At 42.8% G+C, this 19,658-nt stretch overlaps 1 protein-coding gene across 7 annotated transcripts; it reads left to right on the top strand.

Annotated features, from left to right (window-relative positions):
* Positions 1-380: 380 nt before the first annotated feature.
* On the top strand, positions 381-8,095 carry LOC127295022 (uncharacterized). Of its 7 annotated transcripts, none has more exons than XR_011743322.1 (8): positions 385-814; positions 899-1,194; positions 1,293-1,339; positions 1,960-2,044; positions 3,368-5,005; positions 5,090-5,385; positions 5,484-6,235; positions 7,558-8,095. XR_011743322.1 is itself a non-coding variant. In XM_051324919.2 (5 exons), the coding sequence occupies exons 2-5, from the start codon at positions 1,122-1,124 to the stop codon at positions 3,399-3,401; spliced, it is 375 nt and encodes a 124-aa protein (XP_051180879.1). In that variant the 5' UTR covers positions 484-814; positions 899-1,121; the 3' UTR covers positions 3,402-3,595. The 7 variants fall into 7 exon arrangements, 1 of the variants encoding a protein (XP_051180879.1); XR_011743320.1 differs by having other exon boundaries at positions 1,293-1,475; positions 1,960-5,005; positions 5,484-5,530; positions 6,151-6,235; XR_011743321.1 differs by having other exon boundaries at positions 381-814; positions 1,960-5,005.
* The last annotated feature ends 11,563 nt before the right edge of the window (positions 8,096-19,658 follow it).

Below are 19,658 nucleotides of genomic sequence, written 5' to 3'. Positions count from 1 at the left end.
GGAGCCCCTCTTGAAAGTCTGTCTGGCAAGGGGGTTTGTAACGGCCCAGGAAAAATCCCCATATTAGATTTTTTTTTTGTGTTATTTTCCTTTTGTGCATAATCATAGCATCAATCACCTTGCATGTTTTGCAACCATAAAATTAATTTTATTAAAACCTCCTTCTTCCTTATATTCTTTTCAACAATAATAAAACCAATATATTATTATTTTGTATATGCTGCAAAACTAATTTTCAAATCTGCTTCAAAATATTTTCAAACATCCAAAACTTCTTTAAACCTTTTCTTCTCTTCTCTTTGCTTTATTCTGAAAGTTCATCAAGGGAAGGAGATGAAAAAGAACATAGGGAAGAAACAGGAAGAGAGAAATAAGCTAGTCCATCTTTTCTGGTTCCTGTTTGACATCTTCTCCACAGAGAGCACGCGAGGAGCATGCCGTGGTCCTCATCTTCCCTTGCTTTATCTCTAGACAGCCACAGCTACCCAAGCACTCCGCTTCATCTTGATTTCCCCTTCATTTTCTTCTCCACCACGAAAGAAGCACACCCAGGAAAATCCCATCGAAGACCACCACGTCCTGCCGCCGTACTGCACCGTCATGCCGTCGTTCCGGCCACCCCCAGATGATCTGAGACCACCGACGGAACTGCCTCAACCTCCTCCATCTATCCGTGCAAGAAAACGAGCCAGGGGTGCTCCCAATCGACGCCACGGTCGCGCTCTACAACTCCGGCCGCGTGCAGTTTGTTGACGATTCCGCCGCCGACGCTCCTCCTCCGACGCCATCGACCTCTCCTCGACCTTATGGTGAGGTACTCGATCTCTTGAGCCTCTTCCCCATCCCGTTCCCCCTCTTTTTGCTTCTCCCGTCGCTGAACACCGTCCTCCGGTCGCAGGTGCCCGTCTCCGGCGACATTCCGGTGGTCCCCGCTCCAAGAACCACCACCATCAGGTTCAGCGCGTCTAGGCGCATTCCCTGCGACCACTCACTCCTCGTGGTGCACTCCCAGCCATCGAATCCATCGGCGTCCAGCACCACTGTACGTGTTGGCGACCAGTGCTCCAAGGTTCCAACTCTGTTCAGTTTCGTCAGGTTCTGTCCAGAAACGCTGCAAGTGAATGGGCGTCTCTTTCTGTTCAACATCTTCGTGGCGGCCTATCTTGTTCGTCCTTACCATTCGCGAGAACCCAGGTTCGAATCCGTGCAGAACCAAATCCCAGCTTTTGCTCCTTAATCCATGTTATCCCGGTGATGTTTATTCAAAATCCTAACTGCTTCCATATGTACAGAATCTGAAGAAGAGCAGCTCGTCCGTTCCTTGTATCTAAACGATGAGGTGCTGGGTTCAATTCTTGCCCAGCACAACCCTTTTATTTTTGCCACTCTGATCTGCCAATGGGGTTTGCCCCAGATCCTCTATCGCGCGCGCATCAACCCAAAGGCCGCCAGCACCAGCTCACCTGACGCTGCAGGTAGCAGCCCATCCAGTCCAGTTTCATGTGTCTTCTGTTCCTTTATTTTGTTTTGCAAAATCTGTTTATATTCATACCTTCTACACAATAATTCAAAAGTGAAAATGTTATGCATGAAAAATTATCAGAAAAATGTGAGGAATAATAATATACCATCCATATAATTGTTTGCATCCCGCATCATGTCGTTCCGTTATAGTTTGCATTGCACCTAATAATTAAATGCGGAGTATTTGGGAATTACCGACCAGGTTTCCCCGCTCCGTTTAAACCCCTGCCATGCTATGCCATGTTAAACAACACTTAACTTTGTCGGTAGGAAATGCAAATCTAACCTAATTTGATTGTCGGGATTCGGATTCCGCTTAATATGGATAAGTTACATCGCCGCATCATGTTTGCCATGTCATGCATGCATATCATATCATGAGCATGCCGATTCTTCTTCCGTAGTTGTAAGCTTTGCATCCGTTGTGTGTTCCAGCATTTGCTTCTTCCCGGATAGGATCGCGAAGTGTTGTGGTGAGATACAACAAGTTCTCCGGATGTTCCTCGGCAAGCTTTAACAGGCAAGCATTTCCCCTATACTCCTGTCCCTGCAGGAGTCGCTCACCTATTTTATTTTGCCTTCTCCCTCATGCTATCCTTAAGTTGCGTTCTTGTCACGTGTCCCTTCCACTTGTTACCTCAAGCAGCCTATATTGCCTCCACCAACCACCTACAGCTATTGTTTGGTTATCGGGTTTGCCTTGCGAGTCGTAGTGCATGCTAGTGCTGTTATATCTCGTTACCGTTACCGCTATCTTATCGGTTATCTATTGGAAAACATGACACATGGTTTATGGATATATCTGTTGAGGGTATCATGGTTACTTGTTAATAGTTGTTAGCGGAGACATCGGTGGGTTAGTTGCTCGTTTTATGATGGCTCACTTGTGTTTCCATGAAACCTAGGATCCCGAGTTCTTGTTATCTGTTCCGAGACTGAGCGCTCTAACCACACGTGGGTATGTTTCTGGGTCTCCCCTCGACCACTACCGGAATCTACAGCTTTGTCCAGTGGCCACAACTAGTTTGCAATGTTTTACCATTTGTTGTTTGCGTGCATGCCAGCCTGTTACTTATTTACTTTGGGAAGCCCCTGGATGCCTTGTATCCCTTGTTTCTGGCATGCACGTATAGGTCGCAGAGCCGCTGCGAAGTGGTTTATCGCCCCAGTGTGTGCTTAAACCATCTAGTACGCTGTCGCAAACAGCTAGGTCCGCTTCGGAGATACGGCCGGACTTCGATACGGGTTCAACTTAGTTAGGTGGCTTCCTGGACATTGTTGTCGTGAAGGAGACTGCGAGTCTTGATATCCACCTGTCGCAAGTGGGTTGATCGTGCGTGTGGGCACATTTGGGCACCCCTGCAGGGTTAAATCTTATCGATAAGCCGTGTCCGCGGTTATGGACGACTTGGAGCTGTATGACTCGACCATAGACAACTTACACCTGTTGTTTCAGTACTAATAACTTGCATAGTAAGATAGAGCAACTTCAATAATAAATGGTTAAAACTTGTCAACCGTGTGAGTGCCCTTGTAAGTACTTCCTTGCGAGGGGGGGAGCGCATCGGCTGTGTTATGTTTGCAGAGTATAGAATTGTTAGTTATGCGCTCTCTCACCTTCTCTGACTAGTCGACTGTTGTAGAGTGTCTCTATATGTTTGTAGTGTTTGCGCGCTGCCGCTTAACCCCACCATATTGCCTATGACGTTCCTCTTGCGTCCTCTAAGTCCCCTGCGTGCCTCAAGTACAAAGGACGACTGGTTGACGAATGCTTATACGTCTTGAAGTCTTGTTAAGTACGAACCCGTACTTATTGCTGCTTCTACGGGATATAACCGGGCAGGTATGAAGATCGGTACGATGAAGAACGACGCTAGCAAGGTTACCCTTCCGGTTTGGCCTGGGCAGGGTTATGGACGCCACTGGTTATCTTCAGGACTCTTAGTTCCAATTTGTATCTTGTCCGTACTCGGATGTATTTGATCTTTTGTATGATTTGGATCTTTGTATGTATATTTGTATCTTGACTCGTTGGAGTCGTTGTTGTAATATATCTGTTTCTTGTGGGCTCTATTGTAATCCTGTTGTAATGTTACCTCTCGTGATTGATTCCACCCGCATCGCGTGCATGCTTCGGCGTGTACGAGGCGCTTGGTGGTGCGTCTCCTAAAATCGATATCGTGCGGATTTCGGCGGATTCGCTGGGATCCTCATGGTACCGGTTTTGGGGCGTCACAAGTTGGTATCAGAGCATCAGGTTGACGGTACCCCACTAGTCCAGCCTTTAGGATAACCTTGCCAATGGTCGTTAAGTTTAGCGTGTCAAAACTATTTTCTAAAATTCGTTGGATAGTTCTGATTAGCTCTGATTTTTCTCCTTATCTATATTCTTTCTCTTCTTACCTATGCGAGTTTTGAGTCTTTTCTCTTATCCGAGTCTCTGAGTCGTAGGTTCCGACGTGGGTTGGACGGTCCTTGCCTTATCCTAATAGGTTCGATCTTCGGAGGATCTTAGCAGAAGTGCATCATCATCGACTGAACAACGACTTTTTGTTGGTGGCATCGACCGCCCAAGCTGGAGCAAGAATTCTTGTTAGTGGTGTCGTGACGATCCACATGGTGGATGAAGACCCGATAGTTTAACCAACTCCCCCTTAGGTTGACGTGGAATCTCGGGGCGAGATTCCTTGTTAGTGGTGTCGATTGTAACGGCCCAGGAAAAATCCCCATATTAGATTTTTTTTTGTGTTATTTTCCTTTTGTGCATAATCATAACATCAATCACCTTGCATGTTTTGCAACCATAAAATTAATTTTATTAAAACCTCCTTCTTCCTTATATTCTTTTCAACAATAATAAAACCAATATATTATTATTTTGTATATGCTGCAAAACTAATTTTCAAATCTGCTTCAAAATATTTTTAAACATCCAAAACTTCTTTAAACCTTTTCTTCTCTTCTCTTTGCTTTATTCTGAAAGTTCATCAAGGGAAGGAGATGAAAAAGAACATACTGAAGAAACAGGAAGAGAGAAATAAGCTAGTCCATCTTTTCTGGTTCCTGTTTGACATCTTCTCCACAGAGAGCACGCGAGGAGCATGCCGTGGTCCCCATCTTCCCTTGCTTTATCTCTAGACAGCCACAGCTACCCAACCACTCCGCTCCATCTTGATTTCCCCTTCATTTTCTTCTCCACCACGAAAGAAGCACACCCAGGAAAATCCCATCGAAGACCACCACGTCCTGCCGCCGTACTGCACCGTCATGCCGTCGTTCCGGCCACCCCCAGATGATCTGAGACCACCGACGGAACTGCCTCAACCTCCTCCATCTATCTGTGCAAGAAAACGAGCCAGGGGTGCTCCCAATCGACGCCACGGTCGCGCTCTCCAACTCCGGCCGCGTGCAGTTTGTTGACGATTCCGCCGCCGATGCTCCTCCTCCGACGCCATCGACCTCTCCTCGACCTTACGGTGAGGTACTCGATCTCTTGAGCCTCTTCCCCATCCCGTTCCCCCTCTTTTTGCTTCTCCCGTCGCTGAACACCGTCCTCGGGTCGCAGGTGCCCGTCTCCGGCAACATTCCGGTGGTCCCCGCTCCAAGAACCACCACCATCAGGTTCAGCGCGTCTAGGCGCATTCCCTGCGACCACTCACTCCTCGTGGTGCACTCCCAGCCATCGAATCCATCGGCGTCCAGCACCACTGTACGTGTTGGCGACCAGTGCTCCAAGGTTCCAACTCTGTTCAGTTTCGTCAGGTTCTGTCCAGAAACGCTGCAAGTGAATGGGCGTCTCTTTCTGTTCAACATCTTCGTGGCGGCCTATCTTGTTCGTCCTTACCATTCGCGAGAACCCAGGTTCGAATCCGTGCAGAACCAAATCCCATCTTTTGCTCCTTAATCCATGTTATCCCGGTGATGTTTATTCAAAATCCTAACTGCTTCCATATGTACAGAATCTGAAGAAGAGCAGCTCGTCCGTTCCTTGTATCTAAACGATGAGGTGCTGGGTTCAATTCTTGCCCAGCACAACCCTTTTATTTTTGCCACTCTGATCTGCCAATGGGGTTTGCCCCAGATCCTCTATCGTGCGCGCATCAACCCAAAGGCCGCCAGCACCAGCTCACCTGACGCTGCAGCTAGCAGCCCATCCAGTCCAGTTTCATGTGTCTTCTATTCCTTTATTTTGTTTTGCAAAATCTGTTTATATTCGTACCTTCTACACAATAATTCAAAAGTGAAAATGTTATGCATGAAAAATTATCAGAAAAATGTGAGGAATAATAATATACCATCCATATAATTGTTTGCATCCCGCATCATGTCGTTCCGTTATAGTTTGCATTGCACCTAATAATTAAATGCGGAGTATTTGGGAATTACCGACCAGGTTTCCCCGCTCCGTTTAAACCCCTGCCATGCTATGTCATGTTAAACAACACTTAACTTTGTCGGTAGGAAATGCAAATCTAACCTAATTTGTTTGTCGGGATTCGGATTCCGGTTAATATGGATAAGTTGCATCGCCGCATCATGTTTGCCATGTCATGCATGCATATCATATCATGAGCATGCCGATTCTTCTTCCGTAGTTGTAAGCTTTGCATCCGTTGTGTGTTCCAGCATTTGCTTCTTCCTGGATAGGATCGCGAAGTGTTGTGGTGAGATAAAACAAGTTCTCCGGATGTTCCTCGGCAAGCTTTAACAGGCAAGCATTTCCCCTATACTCCTGTCCCTGCAGGAGTCGCTCAGCTATTTTATTTTGCCTTCTCCCTCATGCTATCCTTAAGTTGCGTTCTTGTCACGTGTCCCTTCCACTTGTTACCTCAAGCAGCCTATATTGCCTCCACCAACCACCTACAGCTATTGTTTGGTTATCGGGTTTGCCTTGCGAGTCGTAGTGCATGCTAGTGCTGTTATATCTCGTTACCGTTACCGCTATCTTATCGGTTATCTATTGGGAAACATGACACATGGTTTATGGATATATCTGTTGAGGGTATCATGGTTACTTGTTAATAGTTGTTAGCGGAGACATCGGTGGGTCAGTTGCTCGTTTTATGATGGCTCACTTGTGTTTCCATGAAACCTAGGATCCCGAGTTCTTCTTATCTGTTCCGAGACTGAGCGCTCTAACCACACGTGGGTATGTTTCTGGGTCTCTCCTCGACCACTACCGGAATCTACAGCTTTGTCCAGTGGCCACAACTAGTTTGCAATGTTTTACCATTTGTTGTTTGCGTGCATGCCAGCCTGTTACTTATTTACTTTGGGAAGCCCCTGGGTGCCTTGTATCCCTTGTTTCTGGTATGCACGTATAGGTCGCGGAGCCGCTGCGAAGTGGTTTATCGCCCCAGTGTGTGTTTAAACCACCTAGTACGCTGTCGCAAACAGTTAGGTCCGCTTCGGAGATATGGCCGGACTTTGATACGGGTTCAACTTAGTTAGGTGGCTTCCTGGACATTGTTGTCGTGAAGGAGAGTGCGAGTCTTGATATCCACCTGTCGCAAGTGGGTTGATCGTGCGTGTGGGCACATTTGGGCACCCCTGCAGGGTTAAATCTTATCGATAAACCGTGTCCGCGGTTATGGATGACTTGGAGCTGTATGACTCGACCATAGACAACTTACACCTGTTGTTTCAATACTAATAACTTGCATAGTAAGATAGAGCAACTTCAATAATAAATGGTTAAAACTTGTCAACCGTGTGAGTGCCCTTGTAAGTACTTCCTTGCGAGGGGGGAACGCATCGGCTGTGTTATGTTTGCAGAGTATAGAATTGTTAGTTATGCGCTCTCTCACCTTCTCTGACTAGTCGACTGTTGTAGAGTGTCTCTATAGATTTTTAGTGTTTGCGCGCTGCCGCTTAACCCCACCATATTGCCTATGACGTTCCTCTTGCGTCCTCTAAGTCCCCTGCGTGCCTCAAGTACAAAGGACGACTGGTTGACGAATGCTTATACGTCTTGAAGTCTTGTTAAGTACGAACCCGTACTTATTGCTGCTTCTACGGGATATAACCGGGCAGGTATGAAGATCGGTACGATGAAGAACGACGCTAGCAAGGTTACCCTTCCGGTTTGGCCTGGGCAGGGTTATGGACGCCACTGGTTATCTTCAGGACTCTTAGTTCCAATTTTTATCTTGTCCGTACTCGGATGTATTTGATCTTTTGTATGATTTGGATCTTTGTATGTATATTTGTATCTTGACTCGTTGGAGTCGTTGTTGTAATATATCTGTTTCTTGTGGGCTCTATTGTAATCCTGTTGTAATGTTACCTCTCGTGATTGATTCCACCCGCATCGCGTGCATGCTTCGGCGTGTACGAGGCGCTTGGTGGTGCGTCTCCTAAAATCGATATCGTGCGGATTTCGGCGGATTCGCTGGGATCCTCATAGTACCGGTTTTGGGGCGTCACAGGGTTAGAGTGCCCACTACCATTCGTTGACAACAACAAACACCTCTCAAAACTTTACTTTTATGCTCTCTCTATGTTTTCAAAATAGAAGCTCTAGCACAAATATAGCAATCCATGATTCCCTCTGCGAAGGGCCTTTCTTTTACTTTTATGTTGAGTCAGTTTACCTATTTCCTTCCATCTTAGAAGCAAACACTTGTGTTAACTGTGCATTGATTCTTACATACTTGCATATTTGCATTCATCATATTACTTTATGTTGACAACTATCCATGAGATAAACATGTTACAAGTTGAAAGCAACCGCTGAAACTTATATCTTCCTTTGTGTTGCTTCAATGCCTTTACTTTGAATCTATTGCTTTATGAGTTAACTCTTATGCAAGACTTATTGATGCTTGTCTTGAAAGTACTATTCATGAAAAGTCTTTGCTATACGATTCAGTTGTTTAATCATTGTATTTACCATTGATTTGGATCGCTGCATTCATTACATATGCTTACAATAGTATTGATCAAGATTATGATAGCATGTCACTTAAGAAATTATCTTTATTATCGTTTACCTACTCGAGGACGATCAGGAACTAAGCTTGGGGATGCTTGATACGTCTCAAACGTATCTATAATTTCTTATGTTCCATGCTACTTTATTGATGATACTCACATGTTTTATACACACTTTATGTCATATTTATGCATTTTCCGGCACTAACCTATTGACAAGATGCCGAAGAGCCGATTCTTTGTTTCTGCTGTTTTCGGTTTCAGAAATCCTAGTAAGGAAATATTATCGGAATTGGACGAAATCAACGCCCAGGGTCTTATTTTTCCACGAAGCTTATTAAACCCCTTGCAAGCATCCGCAAATACAAGAAAGTAATTAAGATAAATCTAACCACAACCTTAAACTCTGAGATCCTCCTATCCCTCCTGCATCGATATATCAACGGGGGTTCAGGTTGCTGTCACTCCGGCAACCCCACAATTAGCAAACGAATTCAAGATGCATTCCCCTAGGCCCATAAAGGTGAAGTATCATGTAGTCGACGTTCACATGACACCACTAGAAGAATAACACCACAAGTTAAATATCAAACCATTAAATATTACTCAACATAGTTCACTACTAACATTTAGACTTCACCCATGTCCTCAAGAACTAAACGAACTACTCACAAGACATCATATGGAACATGATCAGAGGTGATATGATGATGAATAAAAATCTGAACATAAACCTTGGTTCAATGGTTTCACTCAGTAGCATCAATAATAAAGAGTAATCAACACCGGGAGAGTTTTCCCTATGAAATAATCAAGATTCAACCCTAGATGTTACAGTGGAGACGAGGTGAAGCGGTGGAGATGACGGTGACGGTGGTGGAGATGATGGTGATGATGATCCCAATGAAGTCCAGCTCGATGACGGTGACGATGGCGACGATTTCCCCCTCCCGGAGGGAATTTCCTCGGCGGATTTCAGCCTGCCGGAGAGCTCTTTTCTCTCTGGTGTTTTCCGCCCCGCGGAGGCGGCTGTGTCTATTCGCGATGCCTCCTCGCACCTTAGGTTTTCGGGTAGATGAAGTGCGTGCAGGAGAGACGGCCGAGGGGGGCTATGGGCCCCCTTCCCACAAGGCGGCGCGGCCAGGGTGGAGCCCGCGCCGGCCTATGGGGGGCCCATGGCAGCCCTCCTCGGCCCCTCCTTTTGGCTGGCTCCTTCTTCTGGAGAAATAAGACTTCCTGTGTATTTTCCGTCAATTGTTGATCTTCAGAAATATTGTATCCTGACGGTGCTTTTTCCAGCAGAATCCTGACTCCGGTGAGTAATTCCCCAATAATCATGAAACATGCAAAATAGGTGAAATAACATAAGTATCATCTCTAAATATGAAATATATCAATGAATAACAGTAAATTATGATATAAAATAGTGATGCAAAATGGACGTATCATGGAGTACAAGTCTAAATATAACTTTTGGGCGGAAGCTATCTCAACCGCTTGCCATGCTACTAACCGCCTCTACTTCCGCAAGGGTTTGGAGAAGACACCATATGAGATCCTTACCGGTAACAAGCCTAATGTGTCATACTTCAAGGTATTCGGATGCAAGTGTTATGTGCTAGTCAAGGACACACGTCTATCCAAGTTTGATTCAAGAGCTCAAGAAGGAATCTTTGTTGGCTATGCAACGGATTCTCATGCCTATAGAGTCTTCAACAAGTCGAATGGGCGAGTTGTAGAATCTTGTAATGTGACATTCGATGAAGATGATAGATCTTTGGAGGAGCGAAGTGCTTCTTGTGAGAAAGGAGATGCAATTACCCCGGATGCCGTAGGAAGGATGGGTGTTGGCATCCGCCGACCTCAAGAGTCACCTTCTATGTGTACCGGGGAAGGACCAAGTTCCACCCAAGTGGAGCCATCTACACCACAAGGCCAAGCTTCTTCCATTGATCAAACAAGTGCAAGCCAACCACTACCTCAACCTCAAGTTCAACATCATCAACCGCAAGCTCATCTACCACAACAACAACAACCGACACCAAGTGATCAAGGCCAAGCTTCAAGTTCTTCACCAAGTGATTCGGGGACAATCTTTCCGGATAATAACATTCCCAATACCCCCGAGTCATCCGGTTCTCATGATGATGATGATGATGATGATGTTCTCAACAACAACAATGAAGGTCAAGGCGAGGATCAAAACCATGATGAAGGCCAAGAGGACTCACAAGAACCTATTCTTATGGCCGATACTCGCTGTGAAGACCCTACTTCAAGACATTTGCGCCTCAAATCTCACTCTTTACGCAATGTCATTGGAGATTTAAGGAGCAAGGTCACTACCTGGAGGCAACTAGCAAACTTTTGTGAGCACCGCGCCTTTGTATCTATGGTAGAACCTCTCAAGGTCAATGATGCACTTGGAGACCCCAATTGGTTGATTGCAATGCAAGAGAACTCAACAACTTCAAGAGGAATGATGTGTGGACTCTCATGAAGTGACCCGATCATTGCCGCAATGTTATCGACACCAAATGGGTCTTCAAGAACAAGCAAGACGAACACGGCATCGTCATCCGCAACAAAGCACGATTGGTGGCACAAGGCTATTCTCAAGTTGAAGGCATGGACTTTGGCGAAACCTTTGCACCCGTTGCAAGGATCAAGTCCATCCGTATCCTTTTGGCCCTTGCCGCTCACCATGGTTTCAAGCTACAACAAATAGATGTCAAGAGTGCTTTTCTTAATGGTTCATTACATGAGGAGGTATATGTGAAGCAACCCTCAGGGTTCGAGGACCCCCATTTCCCGGACCATGTATTCAAGCTCAAAAAGGCCCTATATGGTCTCAAACAAGCTCCTCGAGCTTGGTATGAGCATCTAAAGGGGTTGCTTGAAGACCGTGGGTTCGAAGTGGGGAAAATCGATCCCACTCTTTTTACTAAGAAAGTCAATGGGGAGCTCTTCATATGCCAACTTTATGTAGATGACATCATATTTGGCTCAACTAACACAAAGTTTAATGATGAGTTTGCAAAGTTGATGACTAATAGGTTTGAGATGTCAATGATGGGGGAACTCAAGTACTTCCTAGGGTTCGAGATCAAGGAAATGCAACAAGGCACCTTCATCAATCAAGCAAAGTATCTTCAAGACATTCTCAAGCGCTTCGATATGAAGGGAGCCAACGGGATAGGAACTCCTATGCACCTAAAGTGTCAACTCACCCTCGACGAGACCGGCAAGGCGGTGGACCCCAAGCTCTACCATTCGATGATAGGTTCGCTCTTTACCTTTGCGCTTCTCGTCCGGACATCATGTTAAGCGTTGGTATGTGTGCACGGTTTCAAGCGAATCTGAAGGAAAGCCATATCATGGCGGTGAAGAGGATCTTCCGATATTTAGTTGATACCCCAAACTTTGGTCTATGGTATCCAAGGGACACGAACTTCTCATTGGTTGGCTTCACCGATTCGGATTGGGCGGGAGACAAGGTTGATAGAAAGTCTACATTCGGCGCTTGTCATTTCCTTGGGAGATCTTTGGTGTGTTGGTCCTCTAAGAAGCAAAATTGTGTCTCCGTCTCCACCGCGGAAGCCGAGTATGTTGCAGCGGCGAGTAGTTGTGCACAAATTTTATGGATGAGGCAAACCTTGCGGGACTATGGACTTGAGTATAGCAAGGTCCCTCTATTGTGTGATAATGAGAGCGCCATCAAGATCGCCTACAATCCGGTACTCCATGGCAAGACGAAGCACATTGAGATAAGGAATCACTTCATCCGGGATCACATTCCTCGAGGAGATATTGTCCTATCCTTCATTGGCACAAAGGAGCAATTGGCGGACATATTCACAAAGCCCTTGGATGAGAAGTGTTTCATTGAGTTGAGGCATGAGCTAAATATCATTGATCCGTCGAACTTCACTTGACCGTCGAGCGCACATACCAATCTTTAGCTATATGTCTAGATGAAAAGCACGCATGAACATAGGGGGAGTGCGGTTTAAACTTATTGAGCTATACCTCCCCCCCATAATGCATAAAGAAAACCAAAACATATGCTATTTGTCAAATAAGTGACTAATGAGCTTCATGTTGAGTTGTAGCCGTGAGTCCTAGATACATCTACGCGACCTCACACTACTATACTCTTACACGGTGGCTTCGGCCACCAACCTCCTCCTTGAGGAGTTTTTGGTTCTTCTTGTTTCTATTTGACTTTATTTTGTTTTTCTTCTTTTGTCTTTGGTTCTTTTCTCCATGTTCCTTGTGGAAGTCACACCCAAGCTTTGTTTTTTTTTGTTGGTTTTTGCGAGCTTGGTTGTGTATTTCCTTACCTTCCTTGTTAGTATGCTTCTTCTCCTTTTTGGTGTTCCGATGCCAAAGGGAGAGAAGTTATCTAACTAGGACGGGTTTTTGCATGGGGACGTGTTGGCTACGTCTATTCTATGGAGGCTTGATGTCTACACGCGCTTCTATTCCTGTAGACAGTGTTGGGCCTCCAAGAGCAGAGGTTTGTAGAACAGCAGCAAGTTTCCCTTAAGTGAATCACCCAAGGTTTATCGAACTCAGGGAGGTAGAGGTCAAAGATATCCCTCTCAAGCAACCCTGCAATTAAGATACAAGAAGTCTCTTGTGTCCCCAACACACCTAATACACTTGTCAGATGTATAGGTGCACTAGTTCGGCGAAGAGATAGTGAAATACAAGTAATATGGATGATTATAAGTAGTAATTGCAATCTGAAATAAAAATGGCAGCAACCGAACATGTAGCAGAACTTGTTGGAAACGGTGTTTCAATGCTTAGAAACAAGGCCTAGGGATCATACTTTCACTAGTGGACACTCTCAACAATGATCACATAATTGAATAAATAAATGCTACTCTCAAACACTCTCTTGTGGGATAACAAACACCATTCATTGTGTAGGGCTGCAAAAGCACACCTCAAGCCGGAGTAAACAAGCTCCACAACGTCATAAAGGAATCACACATGATGCGCACACTTTCACCATCACACCGTGGAGAGTAACTCCGGAGTTCATATTAAAGTAACCTATAGAGTGCATAATAGACAAGAGTAACATCTACATATTCAACTAGATTACAAAGCTCATGATCACATAAAGATCACACCATGGGAGAGAGAGATGAACCACATAGCTACCGGTAGAGCCCTCAGCCTTTGGGGAGAACTAATCCCTCCTCATCATGGGAGACAGCAACGGCGATGAAGATGGCGATGGAGTCGATGGAGATGGCTCCGGGGGCAATTCCCCGTCTCGGCGGCGTGCCGAAACAGAGATTCTATCCCCCGAACTTGGCTTCGCGATGGCGGCGGCTACGTAACTTTTCGTGGAGGAAGACCGATTGTCTTAGGGTTTTCGCAGCAGGAGCTTTATATAGGCGAAAGGGCGGCGCGAGGAGGTGCCCGAGGTGGGCTCCCCACACCCCGGCGTGGCAGAAGGTGGGGCCGCGCCCCCCTATGGTGTGGGGGCCCCTTGGCCCCCCTCTGGCCCTTCTCTGGCTCTCTGGGTCCATCTCGGCAAAATATTGACTTCTGTCTTTGTGGGGTCCAATTCCGAGAATATTTCCTGTGTAGAATTTTTGAAATAAAAAACAGCAGAAAACATGAACTGGCGCTTCGGCATCTTGTTAATAGGTTAGTCCCGGAAAATGCATAAAAATGATATAAAGTGTATATAAAACATGTAGAAATTGGTATAATATAAGCATGGAACATCAGAAATTATAGATACGTTGGAGACGTATCAAGCATCCCCAAGCTTAGTTCCTACTCGCCCTCGAGTAGGTAAATGATAAAAAGAATAATTTTTGAAGTGACATGCTACCAACATAATCTTGATCAATACTATTGTAAAGCATATGAGATGAATGAAGTGACTCGAAGCAATGGTCTATAGTTTGCTAACAAAAATATAATGACTAAACAACTGAATCATATAGCAAAAACTTTTCATTAATAGTACTTTGAAGACAAGCATCAAAAAGTCTTGCATAAGAGTTAACACATCAAGCAATAGATTTTTAATAAGAGGTTTTGAAGCAACACAAAGGAAGATTTAAGTTTCAGCAATTGCTTTCAACTTTCAACATGTATATCTCATGGATAATTGTCAACACAAAGTAATATGATGAGTGCAATAAGTAAGCATGTAAGAATCAATGCACACAGTTGACACAAGTGTTTGCTTCTAAGATAGAAAGAAGTAGGTAAACTGACTCAACATAAAGTAAAAGAAAGGCCCTTCGCAGAGGGAAGCAGGGACTAAATCATGTGCTAGAGCTTTTCAAGTTTTGAAATCATAAAGAGAGCATAAAAATAAAGTTTTGATAGGTGTTTGTTGTTGTCAACGAATGGTAGTGGGAACTCTAACCCCCTTGTCAAACAGACTTTCGAAGAGCGGCTCCCATGAAGGACGTTATCTCTACCAGCAAGGTAGATCATCCCTCTTCTCTTTTGTTTACACATGTATTTTAGTTTTATTTATAGATGACACTCCTCCCAACCTTTTTCTTTCACAAGCCATGGCTAACCGAATCCTCGGGTGCCTTCCAACATTTCACATACCATGGAGGAGTGTCTATTTGCAAAGTTAAGTTGCTTACTGGTAAATCAGGGCAAAACATGTGAAGAGAATTATTAATGAAAGTTAATTAGTTGGGGCTGGGCACCCCGTTGCCAGCTCTTTTTGCAAAATTATTGGATAAGCGGATGAAGCCACTAGTCCATTGTTGAAAGTCTGCCCAACAAGATTGAAAGATAAAACACCACATACTTCCTCATGAGCTATAAAACATTGACACAAATAAGGAGTAATAAAGTTTTGAATTGTTTAAAGGTAGCACATGAAGTATTTACTTGGAATGACAGAAAAATACCACATAGTAGGTAGTTATGGTGGACACACATGGCATAGGTTTTGGCTCAAGGTTTTGGATGCACGAGAAGCATTCCTTCTCAGTACAAGGCTTTGGCTAGCAAGGTTGTTTGAAGCAACACAAGTATAAACCGATACATCAAAACTTACGTAAAAACATATTGCAAGCATTATAAGACTCTACACTGTCTTCCTTGTTGCTCAAACACTTTTACCAGAAAATATCTAGAACTTAGAAAGACCAATCATGCAAACCAAATTTCAACAAGCTCTACGGTAGTTCTCCACTAATAGGTTTAAACTACATGATGCAAAAGCTTAAACATGATCTACTTGAGAGCTCAAAACAATTTCCAAGTATCAAATTATTCAAGACAATATACCAACTACCACATGAAGCATTTTCTGTTTCCAACCAAATAGCAATAAATGCAGCGGCTTTCAGCTTTTGGCATGAACATTAAAAGTAAAACGAAGAACACAAGTGTTCAAATGAAAAAGCGGAGTGTGTCTCTCTCCCACACAAGCATGATAGGATCCGATTTATTCAGAGAACTAAGATAACAAAACGAAAATAAAAGCACACAGACGCTCCAAGTAAAGCACATAAGATGTGACGGAATTAAAATATAGTTTCACTAGAGGTGACCTGATAAGTTGTTGATGAAAAAGGGGATGCCTTGGGCATCTCCAAGCTTAGACGCTTGAGTCTTCTAGAAATTTGCAGGAATGAACCACGGGGGCATCCCCAAGCTTAGACTTTTCACTCTTCTTGATCATATTATATCATCCTCCTCTCTTGATCCTTGAAAACTTCCTTCACACCAAACTCAAAGCAATCTCATTAGAGGGTTAGTGCATAATAAAAAAATTCACATGTTCAGCAAGGACACAATCATTCCCAACACTTCTAGACATTACCCAAGGTTACTGAAATTTAATGAAGCAAAGAAACCCACTCAAACACAGTAAAAGAGGCAATGTGAAATAAAAGGCAGAATCTCTCAAAACAGAACAGTCCATAAAGACGAATTTTTTCGAGGCACTTAACATGCTCAGATGGAAAAGCTCCAGTTGAATGAAAGTTGGGTACATATCTGAGGATTACTCATGAATTTGTTCAAGATTTTTAGATTTTTCTACAGAGAGAAAAACTCAAAACTGTGACAGCTAAAAATCTGTTTCTGCGCAGAAATCCAAATCTTGTATCAACTTTCTATCAAAGACTTTACTTGGCACAACAATGCAAGAAAATAAAGATACACAGGTATTTCTACAGAAGTAACAAGAACCTTGACTCGAAACAAAAATAAAAATTGCAGAAATAAAATAATGGGTTGTCTCCCAAGAGCGCTTTTCTTTAAAGCCTTTTAGCTAGGCATGATAATTTTCATGATACTCTTATAAAGATGAGAGTTGAATATAAGAGAGCATCAAAAAGTAAATACCAAACACATTTAAGTCTAACCCACTTTCTATGCAAAGGAGTTTTGTAAGAAAACAAATTATTGAAGCATGAAGCTACTATCATAGAAAGACAAAGCAAGTGCAACTTCAAAATTTTCAACAAAAAGAGAGGTGACTTAATATTATTGAGATATATAAAACCATGTATCCCTCTCTCATAATAATTTTCAGTGGTATCATTGATGAACTCAACAATATAGCTATCGCATAAAGCATTCTTATCATGATCCACATGCATAAAAGTATCATTACTCTCCACACAAGCATAATCAATTTTATTAGTAATAGTGGGAGTAAAACTATCACATCCATCATTATAATCATCATAAATTAGAGGCATAGAATAATCATAATGAATTTTATCCTCAATAGTAGATGGACTGAAAATATCACAATTACCATAATGAACTTGAATATGATAGACAAGCTGTATATTAAAGAGATGGTTTTGGGTTAATCCCTCCATAACTATGACAAGTTTCATGAGGATGATTGTAATTATAACCTATGTCATAGTATTCTTTATAATAATTCTCAAAGATTGGAGGCATAGTGTCATCATAAGAAATAAAATAGTTATCTTCCAAAGTGTGCTCATCTGTAAACATACCATCATTGTTACTAGAAGGAGATGTATCAAACATATAATCATCATTAGCAAAAGGATTTTCAAACACCTCATCCCCAAGCTTAGAGCTTTCTATATCACCATGGGAAGAAACATGGATAGTACTAATACTATGGCAATTATTAACATCATCATTTTCAGAATTAGTGTCCCAGAGATTTTCAATATCAAAAGAAGTGTGATTTTCCCAATCATGATCACTAATATAAATAACAGGCATAGGTTCATCATCAAGTTCAGAATCATCGAATTCAGAATTAAAAGTATCAATTGTAATAGGAGCAACAAGTTTGGGAGAAGATACCGTTTCCTCTCTCCTTTTACTCCTCTTCTTCTTCTTCTTCGTTCCCTTCTTCTTCTTCTTTTCCTCTTTAGGAGGGATAGGCTTGAAAGGAAGCTTCTCCACATAACCTGGTTTATTATTAGAAACAATAGAAGAAACTTGGGAGGATACCTCTCTTTCATTAATAAGAACAAAACACATATTAGTCCTGTCATATTTTGTTAAAGTCCCATCCTTTAAAACAATTTGTATGTAGGTGTTGGCATGGCAATTATTAACACAATAGAGATAACATCCATGCAACACACTATTCATATCAAGATCACTCATATCTAACAAAGAAATTTTTCTTGATAACTCTTCACACCCCAAAAATAAAGTAAGTTCATCATGCTGATTAGGAGTGATCATGCTATCACAATATATACTTGAAGTACTCATTAAATTCTAAATACTATCATTATGACCAGAACATTGAAAATTAAAATGACCCACTTCATAGCAAAGTTCACAAATAAAAGGATGGAGGTCACAAACTTTTTCACCAAGATCTTTTAGAGCCTTGTACCACATTCTAGTTTTTTCATTCCTATGATGGATACAATATTCATCTTCGATTTGATTAATTCCACAAGGTCTATGCATTCCACAAAAATTAACATGCTTATAAGAAATAGTATTTTCAGAAGTTTGAGCATGTTTATTGCGATCATTAACAACAATTTCATTTTCCATGCAAGTGTCTTTGAAAGGTTCATGATACACGCCCCAATTTTCTTTAGGAACATTAATATGAGAAGCAAAGGTTCTACAACAATCAACAATAATTTGAGAATCAAGACCATAATTATCACTAAGCTTTTGAAAACTAGCATTTTCAATGAAAGACTTAATGCATTCATATTCATAGTTTATACCTGATTCTTTACCTTTGTCGTTCTCCCAATCTTCAGTATTGCTTTGAATTCTTTCAAGAGATCTCATCTAGCTTCAACCTTCTTACTTGTGAAAGATCCCTCCAAATAGGCATCTAGATAGTCCTTGTGGTGTCCTGAAAACCTTGCATAAAAAATATTAATAATAACATTACGGGGGAGCTCATGAATGGGCCATTTGAGCATTAGTGACTTCAATCTCCCCCATGCTTGGTGATGTCTACGCACACTTCTTTTCTTGTAGACAGTGTTGGGACTCCAAGAGCAGAGGTTTATAGAACAGCAGCAAGTTTCCCTTAAGTGAATCACCCAAGGTTTATCGAACTCAGGGATGTAGAGGTCAAAGATATCCCTCTCAAGCAACCCTGCAATCACTGTTCAAAAAATCGGCCGAGATACCGATTTATTGGCTGATTTATCGTGAACCGGATGGTAACCGATAAGATTATGGCATTTCGTCTAATTTATCGCTGCACCGATATTTCAGCCGATTTTCAGTCCAGTGACCGATATTTTGGCCTATTTTCAGTGAAATTTTGCTGAAATTTAGTCTGGCAGTCGATATTTTCATTCTATAGTCTTGTAGAACTATGCATTAGCTCAAAATTTCCATTTCTATTGATTCGAATGCAAGGAATCAAGGTAATACTTCTGTTCAATGCTTTAATATTATCTATACATAACATAATATAGAAAATTTAGTGCCAAAAAATAGAATTTACAAAAAATTAAGCCGATAAATGACGGACCGATAAAATCGATTAATCGTCCGATAAGCGATTAATCTCCATTTTGAGGCCGACCGATAAGTTAGTGTGACGCCCCAAAACCGGTACCATGAGGATCCCAGCGAATCCGCCGAAATCCGCACGATATCGATTTTAGGAGACGCACCACCAAGCGCCTCGTACACGCCGAAGCATGCACGCGATGCGGGTGGAATCAATCACGAGCGGTAACATTACAACAGGATTACAA

Source organism: Lolium perenne, chromosome 4, assembly GCF_019359855.2.
Source record: "Lolium perenne isolate Kyuss_39 chromosome 4, Kyuss_2.0, whole genome shotgun sequence".
NCBI classification, from domain to species: domain Eukaryota; kingdom Viridiplantae; phylum Streptophyta; class Magnoliopsida; order Poales; family Poaceae; genus Lolium; species Lolium perenne.
Note: the sequence above shows the minus strand (reverse complement) of the source record. Positions and strands in the feature narration are given on the sequence as shown.